This window comes from Lolium rigidum, chromosome 2, assembly GCF_022539505.1.
Source record: "Lolium rigidum isolate FL_2022 chromosome 2, APGP_CSIRO_Lrig_0.1, whole genome shotgun sequence".
NCBI classification, from domain to species: Eukaryota; Viridiplantae; Streptophyta; class Magnoliopsida; order Poales; family Poaceae; genus Lolium; species Lolium rigidum.
This window is the reverse complement of record NC_061509.1, coordinates 241255290-241278686: the sequence shown is the minus strand read 5'-3', so window position 1 is coordinate 241278686 and position 23397 is coordinate 241255290. Positions and strand designations below refer to the sequence as shown.

General features: G+C 43.3%; 4 protein-coding genes across 4 annotated transcripts; 1 reads left to right on the top strand and 3 right to left on the bottom strand.

Moving 5' to 3' along the window:
* Positions 1 to 2216: 2216 nt before the first annotated feature.
* Positions 2217 to 5129, top strand: LOC124693180 (cullin-3A-like). Its single transcript, XM_047226645.1, has 2 exons — positions 2217 to 2399; positions 2920 to 5129. Exons 1-2 carry the CDS (start codon positions 2230 to 2232, stop codon positions 4958 to 4960), a joined length of 2211 nt encoding a protein of 736 aa, XP_047082601.1. The 5' UTR covers positions 2217 to 2229; the 3' UTR covers positions 4961 to 5129.
* Positions 5130 to 5467: 338 nt separating this feature from the next.
* Positions 5468 to 8979, bottom strand: LOC124688410 (probable hexosyltransferase MUCI70). Its single transcript, XM_047222094.1, has 8 exons — positions 8811 to 8979; positions 8320 to 8386; positions 8179 to 8231; positions 7433 to 7779; positions 7011 to 7222; positions 6529 to 6785; positions 6276 to 6454; positions 5468 to 6008 (listed from the first exon to the last, which is right to left on the bottom strand). Exons 1-8 carry the CDS (start codon positions 8977 to 8979, stop codon positions 5892 to 5894), a joined length of 1401 nt encoding a protein of 466 aa, XP_047078050.1. The 3' UTR covers positions 5468 to 5891.
* A 1603-nt stretch (positions 8980 to 10582) lies between these two features.
* Positions 10583 to 13021, bottom strand: LOC124693179 (sphinganine C4-monooxygenase 1-like). Its single transcript, XM_047226644.1, has 2 exons — positions 12790 to 13021; positions 10583 to 11482 (listed from the first exon to the last, which is right to left on the bottom strand). Exons 1-2 carry the CDS (start codon positions 13018 to 13020, stop codon positions 10922 to 10924), a joined length of 792 nt encoding a protein of 263 aa, XP_047082600.1. The 5' UTR covers position 13021; the 3' UTR covers positions 10583 to 10921.
* Positions 13022 to 14256: 1235 nt separating this feature from the next.
* LOC124693178 lies at positions 14257 to 20116 on the bottom strand. The gene is made up of 5 exons (XM_047226643.1): positions 20080 to 20116; positions 19042 to 19883; positions 16194 to 16310; positions 15664 to 16082; positions 14257 to 14672 (listed from the first exon to the last, which is right to left on the bottom strand). Exons 2-5 carry the CDS (start codon positions 19879 to 19881, stop codon positions 14390 to 14392), a joined length of 1659 nt encoding a protein of 552 aa, XP_047082599.1. The 5' UTR covers positions 19882 to 19883; positions 20080 to 20116; the 3' UTR covers positions 14257 to 14389.
* Positions 20117 to 23397: the final 3281 nt, after the last annotated feature.

The window sequence follows — 23397 nt, the reverse complement described above, 5'->3', positions numbered from 1 at the left end:
GAGCCTCCGGTATGGCTAATCGAAGAGATAGACAGACATCTGCGACACTTCTTCTGGGTTGGGAAGAAACGTAATAACAATGGATACTGCCTTGTAGCTTGGGACGCAATCTGTAAACCTACTCGTTTTGGAGGGCTCGGCGTCCAAAACCTTAAGCTACAAGGACTTGCACTCAGAGCGATATGGGAATGGCTTCAGAGGACAGACATGAGCAGGACTTGGCAAGGGGTAAAGCTGAACAGAGACACGGAGGCGGCAACCGTCTTTCAGAGCTTTACCCAGATTTCAGTGGGGAATGGCACGAGGGTTTTCTTCTGGACGGATCGATGGATCAATGGCAAATGTGCCGAAGACTTTGCACCTATGGTGGTGAGGACCGTCAGTACGAGGACGAGGAACTCAAGAAGAGTATCCGAGGCCATGACGGGCAACGCCTGGCTCCTCGATATTGATTCCGATCTATCGGTGGAGGCCTGGGCTCAGTGCATAAGTCTTTGGGAAGCGATTGATTCGGTTCACAGAGATGTAATGCGCCAAGACTCTTTCATATGGACTGGCACATTCAATGATGCTTACTCAGCCAGAGACACTTACCGATTGCTATGTCTTGGAGAGGAGGAGTTCAGCATGCACATACCGCTTTGGAGATCGCTAGCCCCACTCAAATGCAAGATTTTATGCTGGTTGGCACTCAGATACAGGCTCTGGACAGCGGACAGGCGTTAGAGACATGGACTACAGGAGGATACGGAGGCATGTTTTACCTGTTTGCAGGAGGAGGACACGATAGACCACGTCCTCATGCGATGCCCATACTCGCGATAGGTTTGGTTTTAGTGCTTGTTGGCGGCAGGCCTGAACATCGTCGAACCAAACACGGAGAGCACGCTACGTTCTTGGTGGGAAGCTGCTAGGGAGTTAGTGCACAAGAAAGACAAGAAAGGCTTCGACACCCTGGTTATTCTCACAGCTTGGACGCTGTGGAAACAACGAAACGCCCGAGCCTTCAACAACGCCACACAACAGCGCAATGTGCAACAGATCGTCAGGCAAATCAAGGATGAGTTTGAGCTTTAGAAGTTGGCGCGAATCGGAGGAAGCCTAGTCATGCCGCGAGAGTAGGCTAGCGGATGTGTGTGGAGTTCCGGCCCTAGATGTTCGCATCTAGGTGTCGGTTCTTGTAAATTACCCTCCTTTTCTTCTATAAAGCTTTGGCATGTTATTGGCGTGCCCTCGAAAAAGCTTTCGATTGCTCACAGATCAACCAATTGCGCTACATCGATATTTCACGGATTTGTTGTCGTAAATTACCCTCTTTTTCTTCTATAAAGCTTTGGCACGTTATTGGCGTGCCCTCGAAAAAGCTTTCGATTGCTCACAGATTAACCAATTGCGCTACATCGATATTTCACGGGTTTTTTGTCGTAATTTAAAGGTGCTGCTACTTGATACAGCCAGATAGCAGTATTAAATCTCAATTCGAAAGCAAATATCCTGATATTTCCGGTAAATCGGGTGTTACATCCGTGTCGTTGAGTGCTTTCTTTTCGGTTCTCAAATGCAAAATGCCAGGTCATGAGGTGCTAAAAGGGACGCTTTAACTACAAAGATTAGATAAGTACCGCCAAGCTTTTGTTAGTGCAGGAAATCAATTAGCACATGCATTGTAGAGACGAGTGGTTGGCTCGAGAAGCTGCCCCTCTGCTTTCCTCCTTGGCACGATGGATGGTACCACACCTCACAGAAAATTCAGAATTGCATGGCACGATGGTGACGGCCATCGTCGTTTTCGCTCGTGCAATCCTACTACGACCATCGTGATTATTCGAGCTACCCTAATCAGTGGTACCAAATCCATCCTCGAATGTTATTTTGTCCCCTGAATCTGAAAACCGCCAATGTCCAGCTAATTTCAGCGAGAGATCAATCACAAACAAAACAGGTTTGTACTGTGTCACTTTAGGTTCGGTAATCTACTACAAAGCGAAAAAAAATAAAAATTACTGCAGGAATTAGTACTCATCACGATTTGATTATCGGCTGCAGCTGACAGCAGTAACAACAATCCTCTATTTTCCCGTACACAAACGAACGCACCGGCAGAGGAAACTCGCTTTCTTTCTTTCCGTTCATCGCCTCTCCCCACGTCCCGTCCACCCACCCACCCCGCGGCCCGGAAACCCTAAGCCAGCCGCCGGCGGCGAAGCGGACCCACCGGCGGCGGCGAGGATGAGCGGCGGGGGCCCGCCCAGGAAGCGCAACTTCAAGATCGAGGCTTTCAAGCACCGGGTGGAGCTCGACCCCAAGTACGCCGAGCGGACATGGAAGGTCCTCGAGCACGCCATCCACGAGATCTACAACCACAACGCAAGCGGCCTCTCCTTCGAGGAGCTATACAGGTCCGTCCTCCAGCCCTCCCTGCCCCGTCCGACCTACCCCTAAGCTAGCATGCCTGATCTACGCTCGCTGCTCCTCTTTCTTGCTTAGCTAGATAACACACCCGTCCCAACCTTTGTGAATTTGGGGGAATTTTTTTGGTTCCAAGGTAGAGACTTTGTGCAATTCGAACTGGTTCTTGATAGTATCTTGTGAAATTTAGCTGGATATGCAAGGCGATGGGAGAAATTGATCTATCGGAGAAAATTGTGCTTTCAGCTGGTACCCTCCATAATGTTACGGGAAAAACCAGTTTTTTTTTTGTCTGGCCGGCGATGGATTCCTAGCTGTTGACATTGTACTCCACTAGGTATATATGCTGCATATTTACTTGTCATGTACAAGTCTGAGTCATATTGTCTGTTGAACTAAGTTGGTAACGAATTGCTACACCAAGGATATTGGGCGCATATCGAATGTAGTATGCTAAGCTATTGTGTTATCATCTCTAGTCTAACTCACGAGTTCTCTTTCCATGTGCAGGAGCGCCTACAACATGGTGCTTCACAAGTACGGCGAGAAGCTCTACAACGGCCTCGAGAGCACTCTGACATGGCGCCTCAAGGAGATATCGAAATGCATAGAGGCCGCGCAGGGCGGTTTGTTTCTGGCAGAGCTGAACGCCAAGTGGATGGATCACAACAAGGCGTTGCAGATGATCCGGGATATTCTAATGTACATGGACCGGACTTACGTCCCGACGTCTCACAGGACGCCTGTTCACGAGCTTGGTCTGAATCTGTGGAGGGATCATATAATCCACCACTCCATGATCCATGGTCGGCTTCTCGACACCCTTCTCGATCTTATTCACAGAGAAAGGATGGGTGAGGTGATCAACAGGGGCCTGATGAGGAGCATTACGAAGATGCTGATGGATCTTGGCCCTGCTGTGTATCAAGATGACTTTGAGAAGCCATATTTGGAAGTTTCAGCTAGCTTCTACAGCGGGGAATCTCAGGAGTTCATTGAATGTTGTGATTGTGGGAACTATCTTAAGAAGGCCGAGAGGCGGCTCAACGAGGAAATGGAGCGTGTCTCGCACTACTTGGATGCTGGCAGCGAGGCAAAGATAACTAGTGTGGTGGAGAAGGAGATGATTGCCAATCACATGCATAGATTGGTCCACATGGAGAACTCTGGCCTTGTCAACATGCTTATAGATGACAAATATGAAGATTTGGGTAGGATGTACACCTTATTCCGAAGGGTTCCTGATGGTCTATCGACGATCAGAGATATGATGACTTCTTACTTGAGGGAAACAGGGAAGCAGTTAGTGACGGACCCAGAGAGACTGAAAGACCCTGTGGAATTTGTCCAGTGCTTGTTAAATGAGAAGGACAAGCATGACAAGATCATCAGTGTTGCTTTTGGCAATGATAAAACCTTCCAAAATGCTCTGAATTCATCCTTTGAGTTCTTCATCAACTTAAACAACAGGTCACCAGAGTTCATATCACTGTATGTTGATGACAAACTCCGCAAAGGACTGAAAGGGGCAACAGAAGAGGATGTGGAAGGTATATTGGACAAAGTCATGATGCTGTTCCGTTACCTTCAGGAGAAGGATGTGTTTGAGAAGTACTACAAGCAGCATTTGGCGAAAAGGCTCCTTTCTGCCAAAACTGTTTCTGATGATGCTGAGAGGAGTATGATAGTGAAACTCAAGACAGAATGCGGGTACCAGTTCACTTCCAAATTGGAGGGCATGTTCACTGACATGAAGACTTCTCAGGACACCATGCAAGATTTCTATGCCAAGAAATCTGAGGAGCTTGGGGATGGCCCTACGCTTGATGTCCACATTCTCACAACTGGCTCTTGGCCAACGCAACCCAGCCCTCCGTGCACCCTCCCACCTGAAATCCTTGTAGTATGTGAGAAGTTCCGTGCATATTATCTTGGAACTCATAGTGGCCGGAGATTGACATGGCAAACAAATATGGGGACAGCTGATATAAAAGCCACATTTGGGAAAGGTCAGAAGCATGAGCTGAATGTATCCACTTATCAGATGTGTGTCCTCATGCTGTTCAATTCCAATGATGGATACACCTACAAAGATATCGAACAAGCTACTGAGATACCTGCCACAGACCTAAAGAGATGTCTCCAATCTCTTGCTTGTGTCAAAGGGAAGAATGTTCTTCGTAAGGAGCCCATGAGCAAGGACATATCAGAGGATGACACATTCTACTTCAATGACAAGTTCACAAGCAAGCTTGTTAAGGTCAAGATTGGGACAGTGGTCGCGCAAAAGGAATCCGAGCCAGAGAAGCAGGAGACTCGCCAACGGGTTGAGGAGGACAGGAAACCTCAAATTGAGGCTGCCATTGTCAGGATCATGAAATCCAGGAGAGTATTGGATCATAACAGTATCGTAGCTGAGGTTACCAAGCAATTGCAAGCACGGTTCTTGCCAAACCCTGTTATCATCAAGAAACGCATAGAATCTCTAATTGAACGTGAGTTCTTAGAAAGGGACAAAGCAGATAGAAAATTATATCGCTATCTTGCGTAAAACCCACCATGTGATATATTTCATGAGGATGTGGCCTCCTTGTATTACTGTAAAACATTTTCCGTTATGCTTAAGTTCAGTTTTATTTGTTGGACACTGTCCACTGAAATCATAGCAGCTATTGGATCTGGTTATCAATCGATTGAAACGGTGGTTTTTACCCGCTCTCTGCAACAGGGTTACTAGCGCTGCATTTCTGTTATGCATACTTGTTCATTCAGAATTTCATACTCGAAATATATTACCAGGGATTTGACTTGATACATTTTCCTTCCTTTTTTCTGGGATGCTGCTTCTCAGTCCTGAACTCTAACGAATCTGAAGATTGGCAGAGTATATCTATGCATTTCATTATTGTTTAAATATTTAACATCTTTATCGTTGGTTAGTTAACGTTTCTTGTCCAAATACTCCCAGCCATGCTGCCAACGCACTAGAAAAAACTAAAAATTAATGCAAGATAATTTGTTAAAGCTTTCCCAGTGGCATGCGATCATTTCATTGCATACGACCAAAGCTCACTGATTCAAAAGTTGTAGTACATAAAAAATACATCCAAAAAAATTCCGAGCACTATAATAAAGAACCTTCAGAAATTGTCCTGGAACATGTTCTAACTTAGTCTGGAAATGATAAAGACTTCTTAGGTGATCTCCGACCAGTAAGTTTGTTCCTTCAGTGAGCAGTGACCATCAGCAGTGAGTTGAAATTGACTATAATATCCCGAGAAAGTGATCACCGGTAGATTTCTGCCATGTACAAAGTAGACATGCACGATTGGGACTTGGTGTTTTCTGTTCCTCTGATCACAGCAGAATACATTGGTGCTTCCTATGATTTCTCCTGCAAAAGGGAACTGTAGAAACACCTGGATGCATTGTACACATCTCAAAATGAAATGTAGTCTTGCCATCAATTCCTCAGTGCAATCTTAGCTTGGCATTGATGAATGGGTTTTACTGTCCATACGAAGATTAGTTGGTGGTGGATCTGTAGTTCCGTTAGTTCGGTGGTGGAAGAGTTTAGCTACTGCTCTTCTTTCACAGTCCTGTTTCAAAAATAAATTGAAAAGCACCGTATTAGAATTCTATGTGAACCTGTTTAAGCATTGATACGGTGAAAGATGACTTCCTATTTTGCATCTGTAACCAACGAAAGATATAAATGTTGAGATGGGTAATCAATTTGAGCAACAAAAAATATTGCAAAGGCATGGGATGCTATTGAGGTAACTATTATTAGCCGAGATAGAAAAGCAATACATCGGGAAGAACTCAGCCAGAAAAAGGAAGGCTCTACTGTAAACATTTATTACCTTAAACATATTTAGGTGAAAATTTCTTCCTGTGTTCATTCTTCTGAGCTTCAAGTAAGTGTATGTAAAACTCAATTGATCACGTGAGGTGAAACGGTTGACCTCATTGAACCAAAGGCATGAAAATAAATTAGACATTGGTGTATGGGCACGAACAATGAAAGATCCTTCGGGCACATCTGCAAAATTATGATAAACTAGATCAATTCATTTACTCGTAGGATTTTTTTAAACACAAGTAAATGCTACTTACAACTTGGTAGAAGAGGCTCTTGGCCAGAATCATTAAACTTCAAAAGGCCGTCAGACTGGTAAAAGTAAAACTGTTCGTCGATAGCAGTGTGATTGTACTTGTTTAAGCGCTTGTTCTGAAGCACTTCCTCCCAGACACATGTGCGATCATAGTGCACTGAAATGGCATATTCTGCTTTCTTTCTCCATAAGAAATATTCAATGATAAGCATTGGATCAGCATTAAGACGCAGTTTGCTATCCAACCAGATGGAGTACCTAACGGGTAAAATGTGGTATGTTAGCGATGGAGAAAGAATGCAGTTGTAGGTAATATATATTAGGAGTTGATGCGATGACATGCATAAGTCACCAACCAGTTAATAACCAACTATTTGCAGATGCTTTAGAATTTATATAATTTTCTTTTGCAGGAGTATAGGGTACTCTACAGATTCTGCATACAACTAGATACTATGGATAAATCCATCCACAAAAACTTACAAGGCAGATGGGAAGAGTCGCTGAGCCAGAAGTTTTGGCACCTTTCCTGCTCTCCGCATATCTTTGTAGGGTAAGTTCTTAACTACAACAATTCTCCAAAGACCAATGGATCCAGTTTCATCAGGGACGTGTCCTTCAGAGGAAAGGGTTGCCAACGTTAGCTCATCCAGGAACATGATGAAGCATACATTCTTCTTAGAGTATGAGCTGATCTGTGAGAATTTTAAACTGGTAATGTTTCTGACATCATGTAATAACACCTATGGTAGAAGTAACGAATATTGCTAAAGCATGCAATTATCATGAAAATAAATAGCAGAAGAGATTGGTAAGGAGCAAACGATGGTAACTTGAAATTTTGCATCTCAAAAACATGGCACTTGTTACAATGCATTTCACAAAAAAAGGAATAAGAACAGTACCTTGCTTTTAGTTGGTCTCCTTAAGTAATCAGAGCCTCCAAAAATGCATGATGACACCACAACACGGCAGGTATCCATATAAGCCCTGTCATGTTCATACAAATCAAATCCACTACTAGGGTAACCGTCTGGACCTTCTACAAAACCACAGTGGAGACTTTGGTTTTTTGCATAGTATGTCCCCTCTCTTTCTTGAAGACTCTGGTGCCCTCCAAACAATGATCCGTTACCAGCCAAATGTTCCTCTTCCAAGAAATAGCTCAATGAGAACTGGGTAAAATTGTTGTAGTCAGCAGGCTCCACAAGATTTTCAACGGACGGCAAAAACTCAATTTCACAGGGCACATCTGCAACGTTTCATTAGTTGTCAACAAATACATTAATTAATTCACAAAAAAAACAAATACATTAACTAATAAAGAACTGAGAAACATTGGTTTTTTCAATATATCAATCATCTACATGGTTCTATTTAGATGATCAACAGGCTTAATAGGGCAGCAAAAGATAGAGTAGATATTCTGAATGTAGAACCATCAGAGAATATCTACATGTTTGTTCTAACTGTGCGCATATAAGATAAAAAATACTCCATCCATTCCTAAATATAAGGCGCTTTGGGAGTTCAAATTCCCAAAACGTCTTATATTTAGGAACAGACTGATAGATAACAGATTCGTACATTAGATTAAAAATGACAATGTTACTTCAATGTTTATAGAGTAGGGTCTCCAGAAGGTGCTTACAATGCTTATGAGGTTTCTTTTTTCTTATGAAGGGTTCAGACTCTTCTATAGTCCTGACATAAAAATAAATCTGATGATTGACCTTTAGTGACACCCAAAGATGTGTGCATATACAGATTCAAATGGTAAATGTGCACTTACATAGAGACATTTTCCTTGACGGTGGCATTGAGTGTGTACCTCTTATCCATTTCCTTCCCAACATTCTCTGCGCAGCAGAAAAGCATCATTCAAGAGAAGTTTGAGAACGTTACAAGATAAAACTGCCTCTGTCACTCTTAACAAATATCTGATTAACATGAAGATGTAGGGTTCACCAACAAATTTGTTCAGCATGAAGTTTATTTCTTAAACAATTTGTCGCACGCCAAATCATAATTTCGTAGACTCTTGAATTGACAGTGAACTTTAAGAGCTAAACATGATGCAAATACGTTCTAACTGTCCCCCTCACAAATGCAACATCATAGAGAACACCAGACCCTCGAATTATCGCAATGGGAGCAGAGATAATACGTCGATGCCATTGCAGTCACACACACATACACTGAGACGAACAAATCGCAATCTGCTCACCTTCTACAGAGTACTACATTGGAAGCAAACCTTAATTATAGGTTAGGAGAGCTTACCGTGCAAGGGGAGGCTGGAGTGGGAGGAGAAGGAGAGGTAGGCGAGGGAGAGGAGCGCGAGGGTGAAGGCCGGGAGGAGGAGCAGGCGGCAACGGCGCCGCGGCCGTCGGGAATGGCGGCGGGGCCCGGCCGCAGCCTGGGCAGATGTCGGCAGGCGGTGCTCCGGCATATGCCCCCACGCCGCGCGCGCGCGCGCTCCGGCGAGTCGCGGGGAAGGTACGGGAAGAGCGTGGCCAAATCTCACGGGCTGTTGCGTTTCCTGCTGTTCCCGTGTCTTCCTCCCTATTTTTTGGGGCGACACTGTTCCAAATTTCCTGTGACATGTTGGCCAAAATTTGGACAGAATATACTGTACCACACTATGTATTTTTCTCATAGAATTTCGCACAATACTGTAAGTTCGGAACACGCAAACTATGTGTTCTTTAATAATTTTGGTAGACAAAATTTTCTGATCATGCAGGGCTGCGGGATCTCCCAAATTATAAACTTTTTCACATTGATGGTCCAATGTGTGATGAGGCATTTGATCCACATTTGTGTCAACCAATGTTCAGAGTAGCTGTTATTTCAGGGTGGGCATTCGGTTTTAACCGAAATTTCGGTTCGGTTTTTGCGGTTTCTGAACAAATTCGGTTTTTAAAAATGGTAACGAAATTAGCATGAAAATTTAGGAAACCGAAGATTCGGTTAACCGACAAATTCGGTTCGGTTTTCGGTTAAAACCGAATGAACCTACTCACTTGAACAAATAGTAGGCATCACCGAAGAAAGCAAATAGTGATTGACATATCAACACAAAAAGCATCAATCGCAGCAAGAAATCGACAAATGAGCACCAATCATGGAGGGATGCTATTTGGTAGGTCGCGGCACTCGTGAGTACGAGTGCATCACTGGTGAGCGATTAAAAGGGGCAGCTAAGACTTCGAGCGACGTGTTCTATTATGCAGGCTTCACGCTATATTCAGAAAAAGCTAGTACATCAAAGACCAAAGTCATACATTGAATGAATAATTTTTGGAACATCAAACGCAATTGGGCTTCTAGGGAATGGTCGGTTTATGCACAAATTGATGGTAGGTTACTCAATTCGGTCTATTCGGTCTTGTTCGGTTGGTGGGGCTAAAAACCGAATTCTACCAAATTTAATTCGGTTAGTATAAATGAAAACCGAAAAAATAGCGGTTAATGGAAAAAACCGAGATTTCGGTTAGTTCAGTTTCGGCTTCGGTTCGGTTTTCGGTTTCACGGTTTTTATGCCCACCCTGACTGTTATTTCTGGTCTTGCGGTCTGCCTCTCTCATCATCGTAGTTAGAGTTACCCGTTTCAGTTACAGTAGAATTTTTTGTTCCTACCAAAACTTCCATTTTCTGTGTGTATTAGTCAGGATTAAGCGTACGTGTAGTAACTGGACTGTGAAGTACAATATCAGTAGTTAGTTTAACCATTTACACATCGTAGTCATAAGAAATATATCTCAAAGTGATCAAAACTGATGCAGTGTTGCTACAACGATCTTCGTTATTCAGTTTAGACCAGCCTCGCGGCACAGCAAAGTGCCACTGACATCAATACTGCAGAACGAAGTTACAAAATAACACCCCACGAAACAGAAACTTTCACATCTTCAAAAAATGATCAACAAAAACAGAGCTCTTTCTGTACACAGCTCATTAAGGAGCATCTCTTCAAGTTACACACATCAGAAAAAAGCTTAGCATTCATCAACCACAGGTATCAACACACACAAGAAAAGAAAAAAGAAGAATGAGAAGTACAACTCAATGCTGCATACTGAATACAGTGTAAATATCATCCTTCTTTGTCAACATCGCCATGGATGGAAGTACAGACCAATCCAGAGGAGACAAATCCAAGTGGATGCTGAGTATTCTTTGATACAATACAATACTTTACCCGGTATACCTTGATACAAGACGGAACTCCCAAACCAAATCAAAAAGAAAGTGTAGAAAACAAGAAAAACCCTCACTATACGGACCAGGACACGAATTCTACAGCATTTGCGTAGTTAGAAAATCTGGGGGAGCGACAAAGCGGTGAGTATAGGACCTAAATGGAACAAGGATCAGAGACTATGCATGTATTAATCAGTCTTGGTTTGCTCTACTAATTTAACTGGCCTTGATTCTAGCCCTCCTCCTTTTCGCTGCTCGAGAGAGTAGGGCATGTATGTCCCTAGTATCTTGTCCCAAAGGACAAAGAAAGGTTGCGAAAAGTTGTATTTGTTGCCGTAGAGCTGGTGGTGGATGTCATGATAAGCGCTGTTGTTGCTGAACAAAGCATGGAGGATATTACCAGGAAGCCACAGCCCGCAGTGATCATCCACCGTCTTGATGGTTGCAAACGAGAAAAAGAATATGGACGTTCGTGGAGTCATACCAGAGGCGAGGAACGAGAGAGCACCACCAATGGTGTCCAGAATTAGTCCCTCAAGAGGATGGTTGTAAAGAGCTCCAAAGGAATAAGGGACTACAAGAGTGTGGTGCTTGGAATGGATGTGCTTATATAGAAACTTGTTGACGTGCATGTATCTGTGCATGAAGTACTGCCATGTGTCCATAACAAACATCGCGATGACAAATTGAAGTGCTATCACCACAGCAGAAGGTTGCTTCTGTGCAATACCACTGTCATCACCAATAACCTGTAGTTCAACAAAAATTAACCATGTTAGAAACTTGTGCGTAAATGAAGCTGTCAGGTAAACTCTACAAGGATAGTTAAGACTGGGTATTTTTTTTATAAAAAACTTGTTCATTTAAATTGGGCATCAATTTTTTCTCCATAGAAGCTATGTTGATATACCTTCAGTCCACATAAAGTAGCTCATGTTACATCAATTTAAGGGCTTGTACCAGGCTTATATGCTATGCTAGAAATACTACTCCGTTCCATATTAACGGTCGCAGATTGGTCTACATGCGTATCTTAACCAATCTGCGACAGTTAATATGGAAGGGAGGGAATACACCTGTTCTCCAGAACTAACTCAAGACATAATCAACACCAGTATTTAGTCTTACCATCTCACTAATTCACAGGGCTTCCTATGCTCAGGTCCGAAAAAAAATCGCTCTATGTGGAATGTGAAAATGGCATGCCAAAGCAAGGGAGGATAACGGCGTCTCTAAACCAAATTTGTTTCAGATCAGGTTAGCTTACCAGGCGTCTATCGCTGTACTACCATTTCTCAAAGGAGAAATGACCCACTCTGCTCACTACGCTGTACTATCATTTCTGAAGAAGAAACATAAGGGCAGAGCGATTCTCCCTGGAAACAAACAAACTGCAGTTTTAAGCGCGAAATGCTGATTTCCTTCCGTTAATATGTCAGCAAAGATGGTGAGGCCCAAGATTTTGCTCTTTGTGCAACGCCGGAATGGCATGCCGAAACTATGAACGACAAAGACTACCAATTTCGCTTCAGACCAGGATAGCTTACCAGGCGTCTCTCTCTGCACTACCGTTTCTGAAAGAAGAAAAGAGGAAAAGAGCCAACTCTGCTCACTAATTCATTTGGATTCCTTGTTAGGTACGGTCAGCTGCTAATTTTCTATAGCAAATGTAAACACAGAACATAAGGGCAGAGCGATTCTCCAGGCAAAGAAACTGCCCAGTTTATTAGCATGGCATGCTGACTTCCTTTCGTTAGTATGTCAGAAAAGATGCTCAGGCCCAAAATTTTGCGCTGTGTGCAGTGCGGCAATGGCATGCTAAAACTATCAATGGCAAAGACTTGATCGATTTTGATAGCTTATCAAGCGTCTGTCTCGGTAATACCATTTCTGGAAGAGGAAAAAGGTCACTTTTTCAGAGAAAAAATCACGGTTTTGGTCCCCATTATTATTACCCCAAAGGACAGAGCTAACTGATGAGCATCAGGAATTCAGGTGTATCTGCAAACTAGCAGACTAGTATGGTGGTGCGCGCGGCGAGGAAGAGGGGAATTACCGCGAAGAGCGTGAGGGCGACGACGACCTGGAAGGCCTGCTGGACGAGGACGCCCCTGACGACGGCGGCCCTGGACACGACGTTCTTGGCGGCCTCCTCCGCCTTGGGGTGCAGGCGGTAGGAGCTGAGGCGGTGGACGCCGTCGAGCGCGACGTAGAGGCCGGAGTAGAGCCAGTAGACGGCGATCGGCACGAACGTGCCGAGCAGCTCGTCCGACACCGCAATCGCCATCCCCCGCGCCGAATCCCCCGGCGAGGCAGTGGGAGAAATGAATGCAAGCGCGCGCGGACCGCCGCCGGGCCGGAGAGCGCGCGAATTCGGGGGTAGGGGACGGCCCGGATCTCTCCGACGGAGAGGGGTGGCGGCGAGGGGGAGGGGGCGCTGGGATGAAAGGGGATATTTTTTTGGCGGAGGCTGGTGGCTCGGTCGGGGGGAAGGGTGGGGTGGAGGAAAGCGACGGGTATATAGGCGGTGGCGCGGGGTGCCGGCCGTCGCCGTCGGTCCAAGGAGAGGGAGGAGAGAAGGGAAGACGAGACGAGGGGAGGAGGGGGCGACGGACCCGCGGCTGGGCTCAATGTTATGACGGAACGGGTAACTGGCCTGCGAGTCTGGTGGTGGTGCTCACGACCACTCGTCAGTCGTCACGGGAAAGTCTCTGCCTGCCTAGAGCAGCCGGAGTCCATTCGTTTTCGCCGGCGACTAGGCGACGCCACGTCCTTGCTTGAGCTCTACTAGAAGGTTGTGACGAAACTGCCTGACCCGTGCAGTGCAGGTAGCTTCGTATCGAATTTTAAAACCTCCTCGTCTCAGATGCTTAACTGCTAAGAACATGGAAGCCGGCGGTTGAGACTTGAGACCAGCAACAAACAAGTATATAAGCCACATGGGATGCTTCGGATTCAGGCTTATTTGACCAGTAAAACATGTCCAGCGTCAAGCCTTCCTTACGGGGACATTTGACCAGTAAAACATGTTGGGCATATTGTTTTTCTTAACGATGACATTGCAGCGGAAGCAGCAAAAAGTACCATCCTATCTCAAAAAATAATCTTTGCAGCCATATCTCAAAAAGTAATCTTTGCAGCAGCATCTTATCCTACACGGGACACTACTCACAGGCAACCAGATATAACAGCCATTTTAGGAACCTCTCTGTAAGACATGTGACAGGTCGAGTAAGAAAAAAACAGAGCGATATACCACTTGCATAAGAAGCAAAATACTCCCCCGTACTTAAAAAGATATCTTAGATTTGTCTAAATTTGGATGTATCTAGACACTATTATCTAACACTAAATAGTGCCTAGATATATTCAAGTTTACGCAAATCTGAGACATCCTTTACCGGACGGAGAGAGTAGTTCATATTTGCAAGACCTTGGCAGCACTTCTTAGAAAAGTTATTGACATAACATCCAGCTGCGCAGTTGTTCAGCAACAGACGAAACAAAGGACACGTTCCGGTATCGACCTGACACGTTCCAGTATCACAATTCTTGCAGACGGCATCTAAAGGATCCAATAAACTACAGTTGCGGAAGATAATTAGCCACACCAGCTGGCAATAATGATTAAGGCTGGGACCAGTTGCTGCCCATGATCATCTGTAGGCTGGTGCGCCAGCAAAGGAATAGAGGGAGGACACGGGCACCCTTGTAGAAACAGGCCTCTGCTGGATGTCTTCCGGGTAAGGAGCTCTTGGGTTCTCATAGGCGACTGGCGCGTAGGGAGGATCCTGGTGGAGGCCCTGTGGACGAGTGACGAGCTTGTACGAACGGTAGAGCTCGTCCACGTGATCGGAGCGTGCGGCAAACTCTGCTGGCGGCGGCCCTCTGTACTCCCTTGCAAGGTATGGATCCCTGTTGGCTGCGTCACCTGAAGATCTGGGAGCAGAAATGAAGTTCCACATGTTCAGAATTCGTCAGATATATACTAAGCAAGTATATTAGTATATGATTAGAACAGACTGAGAAGACTTCTAGCAAATAACAATCAAATCACACCACCCTTTATTGTAATAATACAGTGTACACTAATAGAAGGGTGCGCAATCATCAAAACACCATGATATAAACCTTAAAGCATGTTCCATGTTATTTCCACAAAAGTCAAGACACGCTTCAACATGACACAACTTTGCCTCAACTCACACCTTCAAATATTCACACCTAACAATTCTTCCTTTTTGTTCCTGAATCTATACATGGCATATTGATTTCCAAACAAATTTGTAAACTCTAGAGCTGTGGTGGAGAGATTCTGAGATGAGCTTAAACCTTAGGTTTTTTGAAAGAGAAAATAGAGGATCACGAGCTTATAGTGAAGTACCAGTTAGGTCCAGTCCAATCCTTTCTTTGGTATAAACAAGTCCCCGTAAGTTAAGTAAAGGATGAGTGTTGTTTTCTTCTAAATTTCCAGATTTCAATACAATAAAATTCAAAACTATATATCGCATATTTTTTAGAAATAGGTGAACTATAGTTAGCTACCTTAGAGTTGGCACCAAAAAGCAAGGACTCTCAATCCTAGGAAATCCACAAAAACAACCAATCTGATAAATAGTTGGTGGGGATGAAATACCATCCTTCAACCAGTAACCAAGTCACAAGAAAACATTGCAACCTTGTAACAATCCCACAATTAAAATCGACTGTCACAACTTATCAAGCATACCTTCATAAAATGGACCACAATAAAGAGCACTTCTAAGTTTACTATTCACAATTCAACTAAGAAACATACAAAGTATCTATCAAATTGATTTCCTGACTGAAAATATTTTTCATGAAAAAGTGAAACTTCCTACTATAATAAAATAATAAATTAGCACACAAAGTACAATATACCATCACATAAGATAATTTGAGCACTCACCTTTCATAAATCATATTGGCCTGATGTGGATGGTACAAATCATTAGGAGGAGCAATGTGGCGATAGTATGTTGGAGGTGCATACTGAGACTCTGGTAAATGAGTTGGTACATGAACTTCTTCAACAAATCGTGCACGTCGAATTTCTTCAACATGATGTGGTGGCCTTCTTTCTTCATAAGCATACCCTAGTCTCCTCTCTTCAACAAAGCGTGGGCGTTGCATTTCTTCATCATGTCGTAATAAGTGCCTTTCATCTTCAGCATGTCGCGATAGTCGCCTTTCTTCATAATCATGTGGCTGTCGCCTTTCATCAACATGGCGAGGCATGCACCTTTCAACACGATGTGACTCTTCAACATGTTGCAAAGATGACCGATGTAGGCTAATCGGTTTGTATAGTGCTAGTAGCTTACGAACCTACAAAACAATATCAGATCTTAGTAAGTATCACTGAAATTGATGTTTTTAATTCTATTTTCTTTTGGCACATTTCAATTTACATAATAGAGAAGATTTATCGTGACTTACTTGTCTAGAGTTGAGCTGTGGGGTGAATTTCCCCTTTGAATTGTAGTTCTCTTTGATGGCATGCTTGAAAGTACTCTCAGGAAGAGGAAGACAATCTTTGTCAATCTTAAATTTGACCTGCATCAAGTCACAAATTAGCTAAAATAGTATTAAATCCTCCTTATCATCATCGCTTATACCTACATTCATCTTCACCAAAGATGCAAACAATGCTAAAAGAAGCTCCATGTTAGCTTTCAGAGGTAAAAAAAACCACTGGACACTAGATGCGGGTCTCAACGCCATGTTCTAGTGATTGCTCCTGCTTTGTATTAACGATAATGATACCCTGCAAGGATTTCCTAGCACGAGGACATGCCAGATTTTGGTGGATCAACTTCCATGAGAATTGTAAGTTCAAAAAAACTTCCATGAGAATTAGTACTACTAATAACCATTTTGCTTTGTGATACTCCGAGATAGTTTTTTGAGTGCGTACTAAATCATGTTTTTTGAGAAAATAAAGCTAGTTAACATATCAGATTTTAAGTTTATCAAGTAGATTTTTTTTTAATTGCATCAGAACTTGCAACAAATAAACTTCACGTTTTCTCTCTTCAGTCAACACAACCCCTATCAAAACTTAGAGATTGCATGACATGGGAATCAATATGCCATTAAAAGATCATCAGTCAGAAACCAGTGATGAATGGCACAAAGATGGATTTAAGTTAAGTTACTTTTGTACTCTAGCACCAGGGATGTATGTAAAAAAACAGGGGATAAGAAAAAGAAGGCAAAGGGGACAAAACAATGAGCCCAAAGGGCCTGATGGTAGCTAAGATTTAGATAAGATTTCATACATGAGGATAAATTCATCGAGCCTATCCAAACTTTTCAAGGCTTGGATGCCAAATTTTAACTCTAGCTTCAATTTCATGTTCCACTAAGCTCAATGTAGGCTTAAGTTAACTTATAAAGATTAATGTTGAGGCTGGAAAACGTCTTATTTAGTTGAGCCTTATATGTTGTCTGAAATGGGTGAATCCTCAAATCAAAGGTCTCATGTGTGCAATATTTGAGCCTGCATTATACTGATTCATGTTATAGATGCACAAATCTGTTTCCCTTTATATATAAGGAAGACTGCTCAATGTAGGCTTAAGTTAACTTATAAAGGTTAACATTGCGGCTGGAAAACATCTTATTTGGTTGCCTTATATGTTGTCTGAAATGGGTGAATGCTAAAATCAAAGGTCTCATGTGTGCAATATTTGAGCCTGCATTGTATTGATTCATGTTGTAGATGCACAAATCTGTTTTCCTTTACAGATAAGGAAGTCTGATTCACAATCTGTCATTAGGTATTATAAGAAGGAACCAATTTAAAATGGCACTAACAAGTAATACAATAATAAACTATATAATGAAGAAAATGACAGCTTAACTAAATGGCAATTGGCAAAGTCGAAATAAAGTCTACAGTAATGAAAAGAGTGGCTTCATCCTTACTAGTTAGCCATTTTTCTGCTGTGATACATGTGCATCTCATCTAAATGATTCCTAGACCAATGTAAGAACAGGTAAGTATGGGGTGACGGATGGATGCACCGCACTTAGGGTGTGCTTGGTTTGAGCCCAAACTAGCCGAATCCAGGGATGGAGCTAAGGGGGGACGAGCGGGGGCAAGACCCCCGCCAATGTTTCTGTTAAAACGCTAATATTTCCTTTCCAGGACTGATGTTTCTGTCACACCTTAATGGCGACCGGTTAAAGCGCTAATCTTTCCTTCACAGGACTAATTTCGCCCCCCTGTCTATGTTTAACTCACGTAAAGGCTGCCCCCTTCAGGCCCAACTAATTTGCCACAAGATCCTGGAAACAGATAGGCAGCTACCAGTACTAGGCCCAAACGTGCCAACTAGCCCATTCGGAAGCAGGCAAGCAGCAGGAGGGCCAGGGACTTGCAAATCATAAAGAACACGCACACACACACAGCGAGTAGATCGGATTGTCGTTTCTAGTTCAACCGACGTTTCATCTCTTGTTCAATCGCCGCCTGTCTGCTGTGCCGTCGCAAGGCTCCAAATCGTCAATTCCAAATATTCACTCAAGATGACGAGATCTGAGAAAAGCAGCGGCAATCTAGAGCCCGGCTGCACGGCCTGCCAGCAACATGAGCGACGGCGAGGGATGAAAGATAGGTAGTTTACTGGTAACTTGTCTATCTAAGTTAGTTCGTGTGTTAGTTTAGTCCATAGCCCAACTCTCCATATTAGGTCAGTTTGTGCCTTCAAACTTTAATGGAATTTTTCAATTGTCCGCTTGTGCTTGGGTAGACATGAAAAAGAATATAGGCAGAATTTGTACAAATTTTAAGCTAATTCACAGTGCAGAAAATCAGGCATATTTTAATTATGTATACTTCATAAAGTTTAGGGTGTTGAGACAAAAAAAAAATCCATGGTCATGATGCTTCTACCTCCTCACAGCCTGTATAACGTGCGTCCATATAAGTTTAGAGTAGGTACTTATTACGCTACTGCGTCACTAACTTTCTACATGTTTAACAGCCTGTACAGAAGATGAGCACGGTTAAATTTCCAATTTTATTGAATGATTTCAATATGTTCTTTTTCCATCAATCTAAAAAAAGAGCAACAACGAGTTTCCACAAGATATATTTTTCTCATATATTGAACTCCTATAAGGCCATTGTCTGCAGTATTAATTTGTGTTGTTTTTCACATACTCAAACCATACTTAATGTCTTGAGAACGGTTTGTACATCCGCTGACAGTGAACGGGGATTTCTTACTACCATAAGCAAGCATGGACTGTAAACACGTAAACAGAGACTAAGAATTACCTGTGCAGGGAACCTCCCATTGAACGCACGGCGCACAAGATCCATCTTGCCTCTTGCCGTCGCCTTGTACACCCCATAGAGAAGCTTGAGGTCAAAGTCATAGAGGAAGAGCTTGGCCCCTGTGCGGATCTTCTCCACCACGTCTATCTTGCCCTTGGGCAAGCCAAACACGCTGTTCTGGAAGCACTCGGGCTTCGTCTTTGCGTTACACATGAAGATAAAGCCAGCGCAACTCCTCTCCTCCTCGTCCTTCTTCCCGGACTTCTCCTCCGCCCTCCCATGCCCTTCTCCCCTCCGCCTCTCCTTCTTCCTGTCAGCGCTGCTGCTCCCGGTGGCCGTCTTCCTGGCATCACCCTTCTTCCCGGTGACCGTCTTCCTGTCACCGCCGTTGTTCTGGGTGATGGCTTTATTGCCATCAGCGTTGTTGTCGGTGGCCGTTTTATTGGCATCACCGGTGTCCTCGGCGACCGTCTTACTGCCATCGCCGGTGTTCTCGGCGGCAGTCTTCCCGTCAGCACCGTTGTTCTCGGCGGCCGTCATCCCGTCAGCACCGTTGTTCTCGGCGACCACAAGGGCCGCTGAGGGGCTGACGTCGGCCGGAGCCGGAACCGGAACCGGAACCGGCGCAGGCGCCGAAGCAGATGCCTCGGCGGTGGCGGTGGCGGCGACTTCAGCGGCGGCCGCCTTCTGCTTTTCCGGATCGGCCATGACTTTTTTCTTCTTCTTCAATATCTTCTTGGGTCTGGCCGATCCGGGGGCGGGGTTGGGCGGCGGCGGCTCGGAGGCGGACGCGGCGCCCTTGCCCTTGGCGCTCGGGTTGGTGGGCTTCTTCTTCACCATGGCTAATCGGAGCAGCCAGATCAGGGGGGGTCAATTGCCACGAAAAAAAAGGTGCGCTGAAATCTACTCGTGATCAAACTAGGGACTAGGCAATCGCCATTAATCGATAAGATTCGCTATGCGCTAGGATGGTACGAAGAATTCATGAGGAATCAAGAACCAGGTCTGGATGAGGAAGATGAGATGAGGAGGGCGTACCTTGGTTGCAAGGAAAGGGGAAGACTGTCAGAGGATGTGACGACGGCGCGGTTGATGTGCGTCAGGGGTCGAGTTTTATAGAAACCGGGACTCGGGGGGTCCATACCGGGTCCCAAGCCGATTCTTTACCCGATACGACTAAAAACCCACGGTCCGGTTCAAGCATTGTCTAGAAAAAGTCAGCTTCTTCCCTTGTTTTCTTTTCGAATGTGTTGCTTCACTTGTTGAAGTAAGTCCCATTCCCTCATGTCAAAATAAGAGAATCCATATTCCCCATTTCTAATAGAAACCTCCAATTGTAGCACTCATCATTCTGCACATTGGTGCTTTTCTCCTCTTTCGCTTTGAGGATGAACGGTTGGATGATACGTTGTTGCGATAGAGGCGGTTTTCGGTTTATAATCTCGTATAAGTAAACCGTTATGGCCTTAGCGTTGATAAAGGAGACCTTCATTAATTCAAGCATGTACCGCACAATCTCGCTGCTTGTCGCTTGTGTCGCACAATCTCGCTGCTTGTCGCATGTGTCGCACAATCTCGTTGCTTGTCGCCTTGTTGGTACTTATGAATGATCTCCACCTAGAGATTTCATTCATATCCAATGTTTTTGGTAAGACTACTGAAAATGTCGGTTTCCACTTTCTCAAATGAGTTGCTTCCTTTTTTTTGTAGCGCGTGAGTTTTCTCCCTTGCTCAAGTAGTTCCCATTTTCAACTACTTCATGCTTGTTATTAGTGGACATGTACATCGGTTCAAAAATGAACGGTTCGATCGATGTATGTAGTTGCGAAAGAGGCGGCTTTCGGTTTATAATCTGGTATAGTATACGCTTATGATTGTCGCATTCGGATAAAGGAGACCCTCATTAATTCAATTCAAGTACGTGTCACACACTCTTGTTGCTTGTCGCCTTGGAGTATACATATGTAGTTTCCCCTTTACATTTATTCACAACCAACGGTTTGGATAATGCGTTATTGGAAAATATGATTCCTTTATCCTGTCTATATGCAATAGAGTACAAACACAACGACGAAGTAGCATTTATATGTACCAACGTCGATAACCAAAATATTTCTCTAAATACGCAGACAATATAAACTCTTGTATTTTATAGTTTGTGCTTACATATAGCTTCTTCCTTCCTTAATCCACCATGCGCATCTAGTTCCTCGCACCTTCGAGATGAGCGGCTGTTAGAATGAAGTGATATGTTGGGTTAGCTTTACATTGTTAAGGCGCATTGGAGTTTATTGGGCCTAGGCTTTAGAGACAATCCTTCATGATTTACACTCGAAGACTTGCACTAATAATCCACTTTATATTCACCTAAACATATTAAGTATATTTAAATGTGAAAAATAATTGTGCAAGCCTCGTTAAGCATTTGAGAGAGACATGTTTTATGTCCTACATTAGTCTCACAACTTTTAGACGAATTGTTGTACTTCATACTCTTACTAGTGTGCAATATACCCTATGGTTCTGTGTTTACCTTTGGTATATGCATCTAGCATCAGATATTGCTAATAATATGTACTGCATGCATTGATTCTGCACTGGCAAATTTTGAAACCATCCTCCACAACACATTCACGCACCCTCAACCAAAAGATGACAACTAGACGATGAGGCCATGGTAGCACTATTGACGTATACCCTTAGTTACATAATTATTATCATTGTTTTAGTTCAAATATAAACTAAAATCACAACAAAAGATGAACTAAAACCACGACAAATTTGAACTATAACCACAAAAATTATGGGATGGAGGGAGCACTAGTTACACGGAGTCAATTAATAAATAATCATGTTTCGAGCTAAATTTGTACCTTATTTATGTTTCTCCACCCATAAGAGAATCGACTAAGAACCAACCATATGGACCATATCAACGTAGATGATTGCCTATAAATTATTGTTGTATTGATTGGATCCTCATGGGGTTTGAATTCAAAGTCATCTTTATTGTAAGAGATGAAGTGATCCAATTGATCATCTTGTAAGGTGATCAGTATCTAGAAGGAAGGATACAAAATGTGTGGGTTGAGATAAATAAAAAAATTCTCTACTCCAATGACATAAATACTCGTGTGTTTTGTAATCATTTCATTGTCACATGAGAAAACAATTCAATACTTACCCTCTCTAGTAAGGTGATCAGTATACATACTAACGAGCGTGTCCAGACTCCCAATGAAATCCCGACATTAAGTACCAAAGGTGCAATTTACGTACATGTGGTCATGCGACACGCATCTTAGGTTCTTCACAATGAAAAAGCACACAGGCAGTCTCCTCGGTGACCTAAATGTGAACAACTGAAGCATGTCTATCGTTGAAGAGTAGCCATGCAAAATCTTGTTATATAAAATTCATGGAGAAATTTCATAAGGAGAAAATCAGTCTAAGACTGTGCGGTGACCTATCATACCACTGCATGTTGCAGTACACAAGTCGTTGACATAACACCAATGAAATATTGTTCTACCAATACTACATCAATCGAAGTGGTACAATACAAACATTGGGTTCAAGGTATGTCTATAGTATTACAACACACTCTTTACAAAAGATCATAACATCCTCCTAATTGCAACGAGGTAAAACTGGAAATAAACTCTAGAAGAATAACTTGTAGACCAGGCTTAGTACTGCCTCTACCTAAATTATGATTGAACTCCAGCTATTTAGGTCTAGGATTAGGGATTTGGTTCCCTCCTATTCCTAGGCTAGGTTTCTACCATGGTGTATGTAGTTGACTTCATCCGCTCCATTAATTGAGTCCTACTCCTTGTAGTAGTTGACTCCTCCGTCTTCGAGTTTCACTATAGTCTCTCCTTTGATGAATCACCATATAAGAAGGGGGCTCAGGAGGGAACAAATGAGTACGAGCATACTCAGCAAGTTCAATAACAAGAATACGTGTTTCATGCACTAAATACAACCATGGACCAGAAAGTCATAGGCAATACAAGTTCGTAATCATTTCTTCAAAAGGTTTATTTTATTCTGAAAATCTATGTCCGTCAGTTTTCACAAGGTGTCTAGAATTTCATGGAGCTCCTTTACTGCAGCATTCTGTAGGGTTGTAGCATAGAAAACAAAAAAAATCTACCGCAAGAACGAATAAAACCAACATCCAATCTATGGAAAAGCCAAGATCTAATCTATGAGATCGGAGCAATGAGATAGATGAGAAACTAACCATCAAAGATCCAAAGCCTTAACGAGATCCGATCTCGTGGTTGATGAAGAGGTTCCTTCCGGTGCAGCACTTCCGTACTCGGTCACACGTACGGTGTCGATGATGAT

What these genes read in the sequence shown, in the direction of transcription:
- LOC124693180 (XM_047226645.1), top strand. Translation starts at nt 2,230, where the DNA reads ATGAGCGGCGGGGGCCCGCCCAGGAAGCGCAACTTCAAGATCGAGGCT. An exon ending in TCCTTCGAGGAGCTATACAG is followed by an intron (nt 2,400 to 2,919) that starts GTCCGTCCTCCA and finishes TTCCATGTGCAG; the next exon opens with GAGCGCCTACAACATGGTGC.
- LOC124688410 (XM_047222094.1), bottom strand. Translation starts at nt 8,979, where the DNA reads ATGCCGGAGCACCGCCTGCCGACATCTGCCCAGGCTGCGGCCGGGCCC. An exon ending in GGAGACCAACTAAAAGCAAG is followed by an intron (nt 7,223 to 7,432) that starts GTACTGTTCTTA and finishes AAATTCTCACAG; the next exon opens with ATCAGCTCATACTCTAAGAA. An exon ending in AGAGCCTCTTCTACCAAGTT is followed by an intron (nt 6,455 to 6,528) that starts GTAAGTAGCATT and finishes ATAATTTTGCAG; the next exon opens with ATGTGCCCGAAGGATCTTTC.
- LOC124693179 (XM_047226644.1), bottom strand. Translation starts at nt 13,020, where the DNA reads ATGGCGATTGCGGTGTCGGACGAGCTGCTCGGCACGTTCGTGCCGATC. An exon ending in TCGCCCTCACGCTCTTCGCG is followed by an intron (nt 11,483 to 12,789) that starts GTAATTCCCCTC and finishes GTTGAACTACAG; the next exon opens with GTTATTGGTGATGACAGTGG.
- LOC124693178 (XM_047226643.1), bottom strand. Translation starts at nt 19,881, where the DNA reads ATGGTGAAGAAGAAGCCCACCAACCCGAGCGCCAAGGGCAAGGGCGCC. An exon ending in ATGGGAGGTTCCCTGCACAG is followed by an intron (nt 16,311 to 19,041) that starts GTAATTCTTAGT and finishes GACTTGATGCAG; the next exon opens with GTCAAATTTAAGATTGACAA. An exon ending in CACAGCTCAACTCTAGACAA is followed by an intron (nt 16,083 to 16,193) that starts GTAAGTCACGAT and finishes ATTGTTTTGTAG; the next exon opens with GTTCGTAAGCTACTAGCACT.